Source organism: Oncorhynchus keta, chromosome 33 (genome assembly GCF_023373465.1).
Source record: "Oncorhynchus keta strain PuntledgeMale-10-30-2019 chromosome 33, Oket_V2, whole genome shotgun sequence".
Taxonomy (NCBI): domain Eukaryota; kingdom Metazoa; phylum Chordata; class Actinopteri; order Salmoniformes; family Salmonidae; genus Oncorhynchus; species Oncorhynchus keta.
Window position 1 is genome coordinate 19,548,954 of NC_068453.1, and position 14,957 is coordinate 19,563,910.

At 43.8% G+C, this 14,957-nt stretch overlaps 1 protein-coding gene across 9 annotated transcripts in view; it reads left to right on the forward strand.

The window, feature by feature from the left end:
* Positions 1 to 14,957, forward strand: part of LOC118366359 (protein phosphatase 1 regulatory subunit 12A-like) — a 76,480-nt gene that overhangs the window by 12,187 nt on the left and 49,336 nt on the right. For all 9 annotated transcript variants that reach the window (XM_052492395.1, XM_052492391.1, XM_052492389.1 and 6 more), the window contains exon 2: positions 12,126 to 12,256. In XM_052492395.1, coding sequence (XP_052348355.1) covers positions 12,126 to 12,256 — 131 coding nt within the window. The remainder of the gene's footprint in view (positions 1 to 12,125; positions 12,257 to 14,957) is intronic.

Genomic DNA, 14,957 nt, shown 5'->3' on the forward strand with positions numbered 1-14,957 from the left:
TGGCAGTGAATAGAGCTGCGTGTCCGTTTGTTTGGTTTGTGAGTTTTGATGGCTGCAGGCATTGGACATCATTCAAAATCACTGATTTTTATTTAGTATCTCCAGGTACAGTAATTTAGTGGTGCCATTAACACTGCTGAACAGACCAGAGTAGGAAACTATTCAGAGCTGGAATTAGAGGTCGACCGACTATGATTTTTCAACGCCGATGACGATTATTGGAGGACCAAAAAAAGCAGATACCGATTAATCGGCCAATTTTAAAAACATTTTATTTATTTGTAATAATGACAATTACAACAATACTGAATGAACACTAATTTTAACTTAATATAATACATCAGTAAAAATCAATTTAGCCTCAAATAAATAATTAAACATGTTCAATTAGTTTTAAATAAGGCAAAAACAAAGTGTTGGAGAAGAAAGTCAAAGTGCAATATGTGCTAACGTTTAAGTTCCTTGCTCAGAACATGAGAACATATGAAAGCTGGTGGTTCCTTTTAACATGAGACTTCAATATACCAAGGTAAGAGGTTTTACGTTGTAGTTATATGACTATTTCTCTCTCTACAATTTGTATTCCTCATACCTTTAACTATTGGATGTTCTTATAGGCACTTTAGTATTGCCAGTGTAACAGTATAGCTTCCGTCCCTCTCCTCGCCCCTACCTGGGCTCGAACCAGGAACACATCGACAACAGCCACCCTCGAAGCAGCGTTACTCTTGCAGATCAAGGGGAACAACTTTTCCAAGTCTCAGCGAGTGACGTTTGAAACGCTATTAGTGCTCACCCCGCTAACGAGCTAGCCATTTCACATCGGTTACACCAGCCTAATCCCGGGTGTTGAGAGGCTTGAAGCATTGCTGAGAGCTGCTGGCAAAACACACGAAAGTGCTGTTTGAATGAATGCTTACGTGCCTGCTGCTGCACCGCTCAGTCAGACTGCTCTATCAAATCAGACTTAATTATAATATACACAAATGCGAGCCTTTGTCATTAATATGGTTGAATCCGGAAACTATCGTTTAGAAAACAAAACGTTTATTATCGCATATACCCTGACTCTGCATGCAATGAACGCAAGAGAAGGGACACAATTTCACTTGATTAATATTGCCTGCTAACCTGGATTTATTTTAGCTAAAAATGGAGGTTTAAAAATATATTAATCTGTGTATTGATTTTCAGAAAGGCATTAATGTTTATGGTTAGGTACACGTTGGAGCAACGACAGTCCTTTTTCCACAAATACGCACCGCATCGATTATATGCAACTCACCACATCGATTATATGCAACTCAGGACACATTAGATAAACTAGTAATATCATCAACCTTGTGTAGTTAACTAGTGATTATGATTGTTTTTTACAAGATAAGTTTAATGCTAGCTAGCAACTTACCTTGACTTCTTACTGCATTTGTGTAACAGGTGGAGTGCAATGTAATCTGGTGGTTAGAGCGTTGGCCTAGTTAACTGTAAGATTGAATCCTGGACCTGACAAGGTAAAAATCTGTCGTTCTGCCCCAGAACAAGGCAGTTGGCACACTGTTCCTCGGCTGTCATTGATAATAAGAATGTGTTCTTAACTTTTTTACAGATTTCACAAAAATACAGATTTCCGATTGTCATAAACTTGAAATCGACCCTAATTAATCGGCCATTCCGATTAATTGGTCGACCTCTAACAGGAATATACTAGATAGAAGGTAAATGTACTTTTTTAAATCAGTGGACATTTTGGTTCAATGTCACAGTGCATATTTTTCACTGTTCATTTCCTAATATTGTAGACTTGATTAACATTTTGTGGAGCGTGAATATTGTCTGGTTGTTAAGTCTCTGAGCTCCTATCCCAGATGTTGAGAGCCTGCCAAATGTAATAATTAAATGAACCAAAAATAAGCAGACTGCCCTACTGTATATGTGCCTGTCTGGACAAAGGAGGCTACAGTCGGAAGGAAGCACAACAACGTCAATCTAGAAGTATAACCTTTTCAATCCAAATAAGTGAACTTTCTGATTCACAAGCAATGAGCCGTTTAGCATACATTTACAAAATAGATAGAACTCTTGGTGTACCAGTAATTTTAGTCTAATTTAGTCTCCTCAGACCACACTGGAGATTCATGTGAGCCTTCCAATGTAGTTGACATTTTCTGAGGCTCAGGGAGATTAGGTGTGCCTTCGGAAATCACAACGCCCTAGTCTCCACCAGAGCTTTTGTCTCTGCTCAGGACTCCTCATGTGGATTTTCATTGGCTAATTAAAGGTGTTCTCTGCTGTCGTCTGTTTTGAGGGCAGGAGGACGGACAGGAATGTTTCTCTTCTTAAATGGGGGGGTGTAATAGGATGTAGTGGGGGATGGGGGTGTTGGAGAGACTTTTCAGGCAGAGGAACAGGAAGTATTTGTTTATTTTCCTCATTTCCTCGTCGAGGCTCCAAGTGAGCACGGCTTAATCTACTAACTCCTAATGCCTGCTTTTATCACTATAACCCCTCCTCCTTACTCAGCATTTGACACCATAACCACCACCACAGAACATACACCCAGCTCCTCTCCTACTTGAAAGCCCAGTCTGCAATATATGCCCCTGTTACATTGGAGAGCCAAGACAACTCTCCTAATTGTGTAAACTGTTTCCTCATTGACTACGGTGTGGCTTTTTAAGGAAATCACTTTGATGCCTCTGTCTTGACTCGTTCTTTCCCAAAAGCAGCCTTTTGGCGATACCAGGAACAGAAGAGATCCTGTCTCGTGAGCTAGGCCTAAGAAGATTGGCAATATAATGTGCATGATGGTCCTATGTGAGACATTGAGTTCAGCTTCACGTGTGGCGGTGATGATGGTGGCGCAGGGCAGGGGACAGCGGCTGGAGCCTTTACTCCAAAGGCTATGGAGGTGATCCATATTTTTCAACCATAATGGCTATGGATTGTTTGAATGCCTGGCGGGCAGACACAAGCATACACACTGTCCCTTTAACCTCTGGAGTTCAGGCAGTGCTTGCCTGGAGAATGACATAAACAGGCCTCATCAGCATTTTCTGCTCATGGCTGTAGGTTAACCCACAATGCACGGTATTAAAGGAGATTGTGCTACACTCACACTCGTGTTACTGTGGCCGTCTGACCTCGTTACCCCCAACTAATTTGCCCCGCCCCTCTCTCCTTGGACCACTGACAGTAACAGCTCATGGAAACAAACTTGGCTCTTAAGCAGGGCTATTGTTTTGGCTGCAGAGCGTAAGCCGAAATGTATAGTTACAATCTCCCTGGACTTTCCCCCCTCTGCTTCAATCCTGGCCTTTTTCCACGGGAATCCCAGAGCCATATATGGTCATCCTCAGCAGCAGTGGAGGCAGAGTTCTCTGTGCAGCCGGGTTACTGCTCCCAACAGGGCTCATCTAGTGGAGGAACCCAGCTGGCTGGCCCGCAGCGCTCCGCTCCCCCCCCCCACCAACCCTTCTTCTGGCCTCCTGCAGTAGCTTTGTGCTTTTAAATCACACACACACTGTCGCTCAGTTGCTCCCTCTTTTTAATTTTCTCTCTCGTAAGCATACGCGCGCACACACACACGGTAAGAAATAATTCCTTTTGTGGAAGTGACTGCGTGCCTTTGAGCCGGTGACATAGCCCAGTAGGAGTGGCCAGAGCGTCACTCGAAGCTCTGAGCCCCGGAGTATTACTTATCTGGGAAGTTCTCCACTGCTATGCTAGACTGTGGCTTGGCTGCAGATATGCTAGGTGGCTGCGGAAAGGAAGCAAGGTTGTGAGGGAGAGAAAGGGGCCAGTGTTGGTCTTCAGGAGAAGCTGCTCTGTCTCCATACTTTTTGCTTTAGAAGGGAGTAAAGGGTCTTTTCCAAAAAGAAAACAAGGGCTCCACAGTGGAGCCCATCTCCTGTTATTACATTTAGTTGCTGACTCAAAAAGCCAGCAGGCATATTTGGGTTATACACGTGATATTTTAAAGCCAGGCCCATGATGGATGTTTTGCTATTTCTGACAGCTACTCAAATATTGCACTGCCTTAATCTCTCGCTCTCCTCTGAAATTAGATTACCAGTTTTGTTTTCTCAAAAGGTCTGTGAGGCTTATCTGAAACATGAGTAGACGGTTGACAAAATGATAGAATGGTGATAGTTGCTACAGAAAAAAATACAAGTTATACATTTTTATGGTGTTGATATTGTGACTGATAATGCTGTCATTTGGTGTCATATTTTCAAAGTGCTTGGTGGCTGTGCTGGGGCTTTGTTCCCACCTGGAGAGGCACTAGGCCTCGCTCTGTCGTTATGGGTTTAAACAGCTGCTTAGTCACCACACTTTTCTCCACTCATGGCACTCAGTGTTTTGTTTATTTTCATCTGTTCTGGTTCCTGTGCAAAAACAAAAGTTTCTAAAACCAGCACTGGATGTGCCAACACCCATACCTAGGGCTCTATGTTTCCTGATCAGGAACCCACAATATAACCTACAGTTAGGGCCCTGATATGATCCTGGTAATGTTACATTTGCTTTAGTCATTTAGCAGATTCTCTTATCCGTAGTGAACCCACAACCCTAGCGTTGCAAGTGCAATGCTCTACCAACTGAGCCACACTGGTACAAGTCATGTTGTCGGGAAATACCCAGGGTCCTAGCCATGGCTACTAGTGGTTGGAATGACCAGTTGTGGACCTGTCTGCTTGGTACCAGGGTTTCCGTTAGCTGGGAATAGCCGGCCTTTGTCTGATTTATTTAATAACTTAAAGCCGATAAATAAAATTTGTCGGCCAATTGTCTGTGAGGAGTCCCATTGCAAAATAATATTTTGTCTATTCATTGATGGAAATACCAGTCTATAAAAATATTTAGACTTGTCATGCTTATCAGTCTATAGGTTAATTTGCATTATTTAGTGGAATTGTTACATGCATCCAGAGGCCTGAGATTCCGACTTGGATATTCTTACAAAATGATTTTCCCTAGTCCCTGCTTTTTTATATCCCCCCGTACTGAAGTCGGATTTCATGGTTACCAGTTTTGAACGTGGCGGCAAACGGTAACAGAAGACGGGCTTCATCAGAACGCCACACTGCTTTGCAGTGCGCTGGAGGCCGTATGCATTTTGAAAACTTATACCAAATTGTTTTAAACCTGAATGTTATTTAATACATATTGTGATTATAAGTCTTACCTTGCTTCAAAGTAACCTATTACTTGTCTTTCTAAATTTCTAACGGATATTTTAATCTGTCACGTGAAACCGCTTGCATGTGCAGTGCCCTTGTGACAAGTGTTTCCTGCTAATTCCGTTATGGAACAAACATTCATGTGTAGCCTACTGAATTGTGTACATTGCTGCGCCTATAATGTAAAGAAATAAGTTAATCAACAGTTGAATCTAAACGTTCTGAACTGTTGCATCAGACTCGTTGCTTTAACTCTTTTTCTTTATGTTGTCTAGGCCTACTGGTTGTGTGAATCTGGGATCTATCGTCTTACAACTGTTCCAGAGTCTGTTTGCCGTCGGAGGGCCCTGCCAGAGGAAGTGGTGGGAGGGGTCCTCAAGTGTCTTCTCCTTGATGTGGAGTGCTGCTAAAGTTAGCTTGGAGCGCTCTGCACAATGACCCCCAACTGTATCAGTAGGAAGTACAGTGCCTTTTAAAGTATGGAAAAAGCCCTCTGTCCTTTTTCTGAACTGTACTATGGGTGGGAGATGGGGTTTGGAAGCTGTCACAGGTTCATTAGGTTCTATGAATGTTTTTCTATTGTGTGACTTCATTCTAATAGATAGAACCTGTATACATGGGCTAGGATACTCTTTTTGGCGAAATACTCTTGGTTGGAGCATAATGGTTTAACACATTTTAATCAGGTGGAAGTCTTTAATGTTCCCTTTGATTGGACAGTAAAATAATACCTCAAATGCGCTGTGGTCACATTGCATCATTTGTCAGACTTTGCAGTGTCTGCCTCAAGACTGGTTATATGGATGACACACGCCCTTAGCAAGAAGTTGTCTTTTTTGAGGGGGGGTGGGGTTGTGGGTTTCTCCACAGAAATGGCTACAAGGATAGCCACCCTGAAGTTCCCATTCTTTTAATGTAGGCTGTCACCATTCTATTTGTTGTATCTGTTTAAGCTAACCTATTATGGTTCATGGTGACCTATGCTTTCAACCTGTCCAATAATATACTCTGCGATTCTGGAGATGAGTACTGGCACCTTTGCTGAGAGGTCTAGCAGCAGAGAACAGTGTCTCTGTCCTTTGACCATAACCAGTCATGAGAACAGTGGTGGGGGGAACGAAAACTTGGAATGTCCAAAAAGAGAAGGAACCCTTCTCTCCCCCTGTTCTCAAGATTAGCTGTTGATCTTGTACTTGCGAGGTCTGCTCCATGCGCTGCCTTGGGGGCTCTCTGAGCAACCCCAGTGTGCTTTAAATGAACTATTTTCTCTTTTTATTTATTTTTCGTACAAAGGCCCGACAAGACTGAACTCTCGTCGTCTTCTGGTTTTGGGCTCTCTTGGGGCGGGGCACGTCATTGGTTCATTTTTGGTCGTGCTCTGAGAATGGCTTTGCCCATCTCTACCCGCTAGCCAGGGCTCTTGAAATCCTCTATTTTAGCATTAGGCTGGTGCATATGGACACTATTCTTTCTGCTCTTAATGTTTCCATATGTATCCCTGCTGCTCAGGGTGGGTTCATTAAGTTAATCTATAGATAGTGCCGTGTAATCTGCCCCATATGGGTGCCCTAAATTGAAGAGAATGTGTGAGGCACTGCTTCACTTGCCTTGCGGTTGGAGAAAGTCTCTACTGCCGGGGGACAGTCGCTCTTTGTAGCCTGAGCTTGTGAACACAGTCAGCATGGAGGCTACATCCAAGCGTCTCTTCCAGCAGACGAGGTTTTGATTCTGTCATGTGCATCTTATAAATGTTCTACGTTAGTTCCCTCTACTTCCAACTGTCTTCTCCATTAAACAACGTTTGACAAGGCCAGGACAGATGCAGAGCATTCGCTCACTGATGCCCGCGGATATGATTTCCTTCAGTCATCACATGGACGGCTAGCTAGCAGGGCCATGATGTGGAGGCATTTGTCTGTGCTAACATTGTGGTTTACAGCGTGAACCCAGTGTGTTTTTGTATGGGTCAGGTTTCACTGGGGTGTTTAGGCTCTGCTCTCAGACTACAAGAGACAACCTCTACCTCCCACCCTCGGTGCTCTTTTGTGAAGTGTGCACTCACAGTCACTTCCTGGCACATGCCGGCTGACGCTCCACTGATGGGAATGGGTAATCGAATGTACACACACCCAATAAACACGCACCGGTTTGATTTAGGAGTACTTTTCAGTGTTTGAAAAGAGCATCGGTTACGGCAGTCCTGTGTGTTAGTGTTGAAAGTACCCTCCAGTGAAAATAAGATGTTGAGTGTTCTGTCTCTTAGCAGCACTGAGATTGAGTGCATACTAGTTACACCTGTGGTAAATTCCCACAGTTTCTCAAATCACAAGCAGGTCTGGTAAGAATTATTATAAATATTATAAATTATTCCAGTAGCCGCCTTTGGAAAAAAGTAAATGTAGAGATTCCTAAGAACGTTACAGAGCTGTGTGTTTCATAGAAATGTAAAAAAACAATATTGCAACTGGTAAGGATGATTACATCTCGATTTACTTCAACTTAATTAAACAGTCCGCTAGGATCTCTTGCTAATTGGTCAGTAACACAAAAAGAGCATCATTACCTGGCTTTGGGTGGTGGGTGTCACGATGACAACGACTTTGCTATTCTCCCAGGTCGGACCATTTTAATGGATAAACAGACTGTTTTTCAGATCGAGAGGCACGTACATTTTAAAGCTGCAATATGTAGCCTTTGGACACACTGACCAAATTCACATAGAAATGTGAGTTATATTTCTGTCATTCTCTTTTGAAAGCAAGTCTAAGAAGCAGTAGATCTGTTCTTTGTGCTATTTCTATGCTTTAAATTGCTGGAAATACAATATTTCTCTACACTAGCTTGCTTTGTCAAACTGAAATTAGGGGAACTATTACAATTTGAACAAACAGGAAATGGCAGAGCTATTTCTCCGTAGTGCATCTTTAACTCTCTTAACCAATGAAGTGGGGGATCCTGTCATAATGTACATCATTGATTAATTTACTAAAGCGCTGTCAGTGTTTACTTACAAGAACCCCTCTCTTCCTCCATTAGAGAAGGGCATTCCCAGAAAGGCCACCTTACCTGCTGGCTAATGCACCTGCTATGGAGGTGCTTTACATATCACTCGCGCATATATTGGCCTGGCCCTGACTTTGGACTTCATCTGGTTTCAGGGCTAGTGGTGATCCAGTTAGACTCATAATGTAAAACAATTTGACACAACCTGGTGCGTTCATGAGTTTTAGTGACAAATGTCAAAATATATAAGGTTGCCAAAGCAAATCTGAGAAATGTATTTATATGAATGCTGTAAGTACAGATTGTTTGCTTAGTAGGAAATGAATGTCCAGCAACATAGTTGCTGTCAAACTCAAAACAGTTTGACAGCAACTATGTGAGCTAAAGACACTGTCGAGGGATTTCCTATGTAAAAGAACCCCTTACCTTCCAATGACTCGTGTAGCTTGTGAACGTCATGAAGCAGGACATGTTACATGTGCGTGCTTGTTTGATATAGTTTGTAGCGCAAACCGTTCAGACTCTAGACTTAAAAAGACCTGTCCCCGGGGCTTTTCGGGATCTGCTATTGTCTCATAAACACCGTTAATCACACAGACGAATGGTTGGTGTCTTCAGATTCAGAATAAATAGATGAATCCGTTGTACAGCCAAGGAATATTTTAAAAGGGGTTTGAAGTCCAAAACGCACCGGCGTTAGTGGGACTCATTGGTTTAAGAACATGCTGGAAGGGAAATGGAGAAATAGCCCCTCTGCTATACTCAACTGCTGTCTTCATGTTATGTCTGTTAGTATGTCTGTTAGCACAACCCTCTTCAGTATTACTATCGACGACATCGCTCTGTGTGGTTGAGGAACACTGGACTTGAACTGCGAGTCGTGATGACGCTACATTTATTTTGCGAGTTCGAGACACCGCATTGCCCTCTCCTTCCTGCCCCGTCTGTGTTATGCAGACTGCTGACAAGGCCTGATCTCTAGCTAGAACACTGGTCAAACAGGTTTGCATGGTAACGTGTATGTTTCCTATGGAGTGCGAGTCAGTACATGTCTGTAGTGTTTCCCCTAAATGTATTGAATAAAGTGTTACCCTGCTGACAAAAGTTTCCCCTAGGAATGTCTGTGTGTGCAGAACAGGCCTGTCCGTCAGGTGTCATTCGTGGTGTGAGGTGGGCTTTACTCACAATGTCTCCTGTTATTACCTACATTTTAATAGTCAGATTAGCTCCCTCTCTCCCCATAGTGTATTTAGCATTCAAATAAAGATGGCTTTGTCTGCCTTGTTTGGCTTTAACCACCGAAACACTACTGACATCCCTCGTCATTAAAAAGCTGGTTCAACCCATTCCCGGTATTGCTCCCGTTGCATTTCTCAGTGGCTCCTATATTGGTCAAGGAATGCCCTCCCCCCCACCCCCTAACTTTAAACAGTGGCAGTGTCCCTCCTGCGTCAGTGAGTGTCTCTCGCAGGCCACTGAGCGATGCCTGGCTGCCCCACTCTGTCTCTGAGCGGTGACCGAGTGGGGCAGCCAGGTATGCCACTTTCCCCACAGCTCTGCCAAAGGACTGTTAGCAAAGGATGAGACTCGCCATCTTCTCCTTTATTTTGTCCTCCTCATCCTGTCCCCCTGGCTGCCATGCTACTCGTCCCTGGGATGTTGGCAGTAACTCTGGCACCTGTCAGCTACAAACAATTACAGCCATTAAGGGATTACCATTGTTGGGCTCCTGTAGCCGGTGGGCTGGGCCTCTGTAGGGGATGACTCAGAGGGGAGCATCAGGAACTGATTGAGTTCTCCTTAAGGGGCATGGTAGCAGATTTGTATACAAATCGACTGACTTAAATCGCTACTACCTTAGTTACCTATAGTATCAGTCACCTGCAGATATGAGACTTCAGACGGTGCAGAACAACGGTCTAGCTGTTTGTATACCGTCTACAGTTGGCTACATTATTTTGGTTTCAGCATTTAGCAGACAGTCTCTTATCAAGAATGACCACAATGTATCCAAGGGATGGTGACTAAACTCTTGACAGACAGACGGGCCTAGCGTCATCTTGTCACTCAGCTAGAGGGGGGTTGTGAGCAGCTGTGTGGGTTGCGCTCAGTGGAGTGCCGTCTGTCTGCCCTGCAGCAAAGTCAGAGGAGCCCAGCCAGCCAGTGAGTTAAAGGTTGATACGCACCTGGATACACACTTCCAAGCAGCTGCCTGAACAGCTTTACGGCCTCCCCACACACATACGATATGTCCCCATGAGGGAGCATTTTCCTTGTTTTACTATCCTTGTGGGGACTTTGAGGATATCGGGTATCCATGAGGATAGTAAATTTTACACACACACAGTCCCAGATAAGAGCAGCGAGGCCCACGCAGACTCTTCTCCAGCCCTGGCCATGTATGATGCTGTAAACGGCCCAAATTTGGACAAGGATTCCAGCCAGATAGAGCTGTGACCCAAACGTGAGTCCGGTGTGTTTTCCCCCCTTGTTGCTTTTGAAGCATCATAGCAGCTCAGAGTGGGAAACTTTACAGGCTTTAGAACGGGGGAGCCCTCAAGGTCAGAAAGTTCTTAGAGATCAAGGTTATGGAACGCAAAGCAGGGAATTCAATTCCTGGTCCTGGCTCCGTAAAGGGATCCCAGAATGACATTTAACAGTAGTGCATTCAGTCGAATGAGGGTAGTGGGGGGTCTTTCGGTCATTCCTGATTTTTGTGAAATCCACCTACTGTAATAACTAAGATCTGAAACCTGCCGTCAAAAGTGAAAGGTTGTTTCACTAATTTTGTCCAGCTTTATTCCCGTCGTTCCTGTGTACAATGTTTTGCCCAGCCTGGCCTTGTTTCTTTGTTGACAGTCACCTTGTTATCTGTCTGGCTTTGAAGCGGGTGACATTTTAACCCCTAGGTCGTCACTGAGTTCTCTAAATCTGTCCCAGCAGCCCCTCGTCCTCTGAACAGAGTCAACTCCCTACGGCGCTCTCACTCTCCTCTCTCTCCAACAGATAGTTGGCCTTTGTCATCCCTTTGACCTCTCAGCCTCGGCAGGGAACGCCCCCAGCTAGTATGCACACACACACAGTTGCTGGCTCACTCCCACATGTCATTTTATTGTGTTGTTACGATTTGTCTTTGGATGCAACCTAAAATGAGCAGATTAGTCTTTTATAGCCATAGTGTCGTTGCTTAGGCCTAATATTTTTCCCTTCTCAGGTTTGTGCTTCTTGCCTGTCAAGTCCTGGCATGCATATTTGAAGGAAAAGAAGACTCCTTTTAGAATTTCTGACTTACCGGTTTCTTGTTCCTAGAATGCAACGGATTAGCTTATTCCTGGGGACTAAATACTACTGAGTCGAGGGTATAATGGCGAGTGTGTTTTGGGTAGCTCAATGGACTTTTCTGTCGAACCACATTTTGACTGGAGTGAAACATCGGTCATGTTGTCTAGAGCGGCACAAATCCATAGGTACAGCCTTTGAATGGGACAGCCTAAAAGAGGGAGTGAAAAGTCAAATAATTTGCATATGAGTTGTCGGAGAACACCCAATTTTCCCTCATTCCAACAGCAGTAGTATGCCCTGAGGTATTCCAAACACCTCGGCTATGTCCTGACATTTTGGCCAATGGGTAACCCCGCCAACATACCCCAACAATTTCTGAAGAAGTGAGGCGCCTCTTTTAAAACGGTGCATGAGGTAGGTAGCCCCTACTGACACCACCCACCACTCCCTGTCGGTGTGGTCAACCGGGGGTGTGTGCACACCACACACAGGTTCTACTTGCTGGTTCTTGACACTGAGGAAGGCATCACACACAAATGTGACCTGCATGTCTCTGAAGGCTTGTGATTTTTCTCCTTTCGGGGGTCGTCACTGAAGTTTCTTAGTGTTAAATGTTGGACTTTTCTAACGTACTTTCTATTTCTCTCTCCCTCCCTTCAGGCGTGCATAGATGACAACGTGGACATGGTGACCTTCCTGGTAGAGCATGGGGCTGCCATCAACCAGCCCGACAATGAGGGCTGGATCCCCCTCCACGCCGCAGCCTCTTGTGGATACATGGACATAGCAGAGTAAGTACAGCTGCTGGGCTGGAGGTGTCATGGCTGAAGGGGCGAGGGTCCAGCTGGAGACACTTATGGAACTCTAGGGAATGGCTGGTCTCTAGGGCCCCCCCACACACACGTATTACTGCATTGGAATAACCCCATTATGTACCAGCCCTTTCACAATGTTGCCTGACGACTCACCCTGAATTAAATTCTGCTGCTCTGATCGCTACATACATGATCGTATACATTCATTGTGGGAAATAAATGTCATTTTGGCTGGTGCGACATGGCTGGCTAGCCAGGCAATTCACCTTGAGCAAAACCCATTTTTATCAATGGAGGCTGACTCACAGGCACATCAATGGTCAGTTTTTTTTCTTTTCTCAATTGAACAAGTATTTATTTTGCATTGCCAAGTGTTGCAAGGCTATTCCCTGAGGTTTATGGCTGGTTGAACACGTAATTGTGCGAATGCCTTTTCATTTGGAGAACATGCATTACCCCTGCCCAGACACATTTCTGTTGTAAATCACTAGTCCGGTTAGGTCATCAGTTAACGTTTTTCTATTCAATCATCTTAGACTTTGAAATGCATTGCTAATCAGTTCAATCCTAATAGCTGCTACTTATGGACTAGACAGCCTAAACTTGTCAGGGGTCACTGTTTTAAATGGTTTCTCCAAGGTGCATGATTACATGTTGATTGGGGCAACCGCCTGTCAGATGGCCCGAACAACATCGCACAAGTTCCTTGATGTAATCAATATAGAGAAATCGGGGTTAACCTCCGGCATCAGACATTACTCCAGTTGCTTTCCGAGCCTTTCTTTCATTGTCCTTTTGAGGTAAGAAGGCTGTTTAACGGGATCAGAAACCGGGCCGGCAAGTAGGGAGATATTATCAGTAGATATTTTAAACCGGCTGAGAGCTGAAGGATCTCACTTGCACTCATTGTGCTGTGACCTGTTTTACTTCTCTGTATTATATTACAGGAGCCTGGCATGAGGGTTGTTATCCCACAATTGCACCCTGTGCAGTCTTACTGCCCAAGTTAGAGTAGAATTATCATACTACGCTACCAATGTCATTGATTGACAAATTCCTTTTTATGGTGTTTCATGAGCTGCAATTGGTGGTTGTAATTCCAAGAGCCGCCTTATACATATTTCCAGAAAGTTCTATCCTTCAGACTTCCCTCTCACCCCTACGGCACATTATTTATTCAAAATAAGTAAAAAAGCTGAATGTTCAGTTAAATCATTTTCATACAGTGGGTAGTCTACCTTATTGCTCTATTTTCCTCCATATCAGGACTGGGCTGTTGAAGACAAGGGCTCCCTTTACTTTCTCACAATGCAGTGAGGAATGAAGGAGAAATGTGAAGGGCCTTGTCTGATATGGATGACTAATGGAGTGCTCTGGTCTTGGGCGACTCTGGGACCTGATGTGGGTGGTAGGAGCACATAGCAGTGGCATTTTAGCACACAACACTGTCCCCGTCATTCCCATAATCAGGCCTACAGAGCCGGAAAGGCAATGGCAGCCTTATACGCCAAGCTCTTTGGTGTCGAACCAACAACCATCCGATGGCAGTAGTTCTGAGCGATTAACCAACACTTCTGTTATAAAAAAAAAAGAAACAACTCATTGAATTGGATTCCATTTAGTTTTTCTGTGAGCTCAATACACAGTTTGTCTCGAGAGAAATCGGGTCAAGCCCAAACTGTGTGATATAGTAGGGAGTTGCAGTTTCCAACAGGCCAATAGTATACACACTTTAGCGCAGGAAACATGGCAATGACTATAATCCATTGCGAGACTACTTGTCCACTCTATAGTACAGACCGTCTGTGTGGGGTAGACCGAGAGAAGAGACGAGAACAGGGTTGCTTCGTGGTATATCTACCTGAAAATACATGATCTATGTGATAGTTGGTATTCAGGAGTCATAAAAGTAGGCTTTATTTACTTTGGCAATAACATTTTAAAGAATTTTACAGACAGCATAGGCAGCAGCTCTATAGAGATGAGGACTTGGAATGAAATTGGTCATCAAATGTAATATAGAGAACAGACATTTTCTTTTATTAAAGTAATGTAAATAAATTATTTTATACGTAATAAGCAGTTGGGCTGGGCAGTATACCACTATTAATGCACAGACCGATATGGATTTTTACTTCACCGTCTATAACAGTATTTCAATGTTTTTGTTTGTTGAATGTGAGGCACAACACCAGCGTGTCCGTAATGTCCATTTTTATAGTTCACTCCGTTTGCTTCTTGCAACTCGACGCTCCTGTATTCCGCTTCCCACGCCCTGCCCCCTGTCACTCAAGGAGAGCAGTTGTTGGTGTTGCTTGGCTGTTGGTGTTGTTGGTGTTGCTTGGCTGTGTAGAGGTCGACCGATTATGATTTTTCAGTGCCGATACAGATTTATTGGAGGACCAAAAACCATTACAACAATACTGAATGAACAATGAACACTTATTTTACCTTAATATAATACATCAATAAAATCAATTTGGTCTCAAATAAATAATGAAACATGTTCAATTTGGTTTAAATAATGCAGAAATAAAGTGAAGAAAGTAAAAGTGCAATGTCAAAAAGCTAACGTTTAAGTTCCTTGCTCAGAACATATGAAAGCTGGTGGTTCCTTTTAACATGAGTCTTCAATATTCCCAGGTAAGAAGTTTTAGGTTGTAGTTATTATAGGACT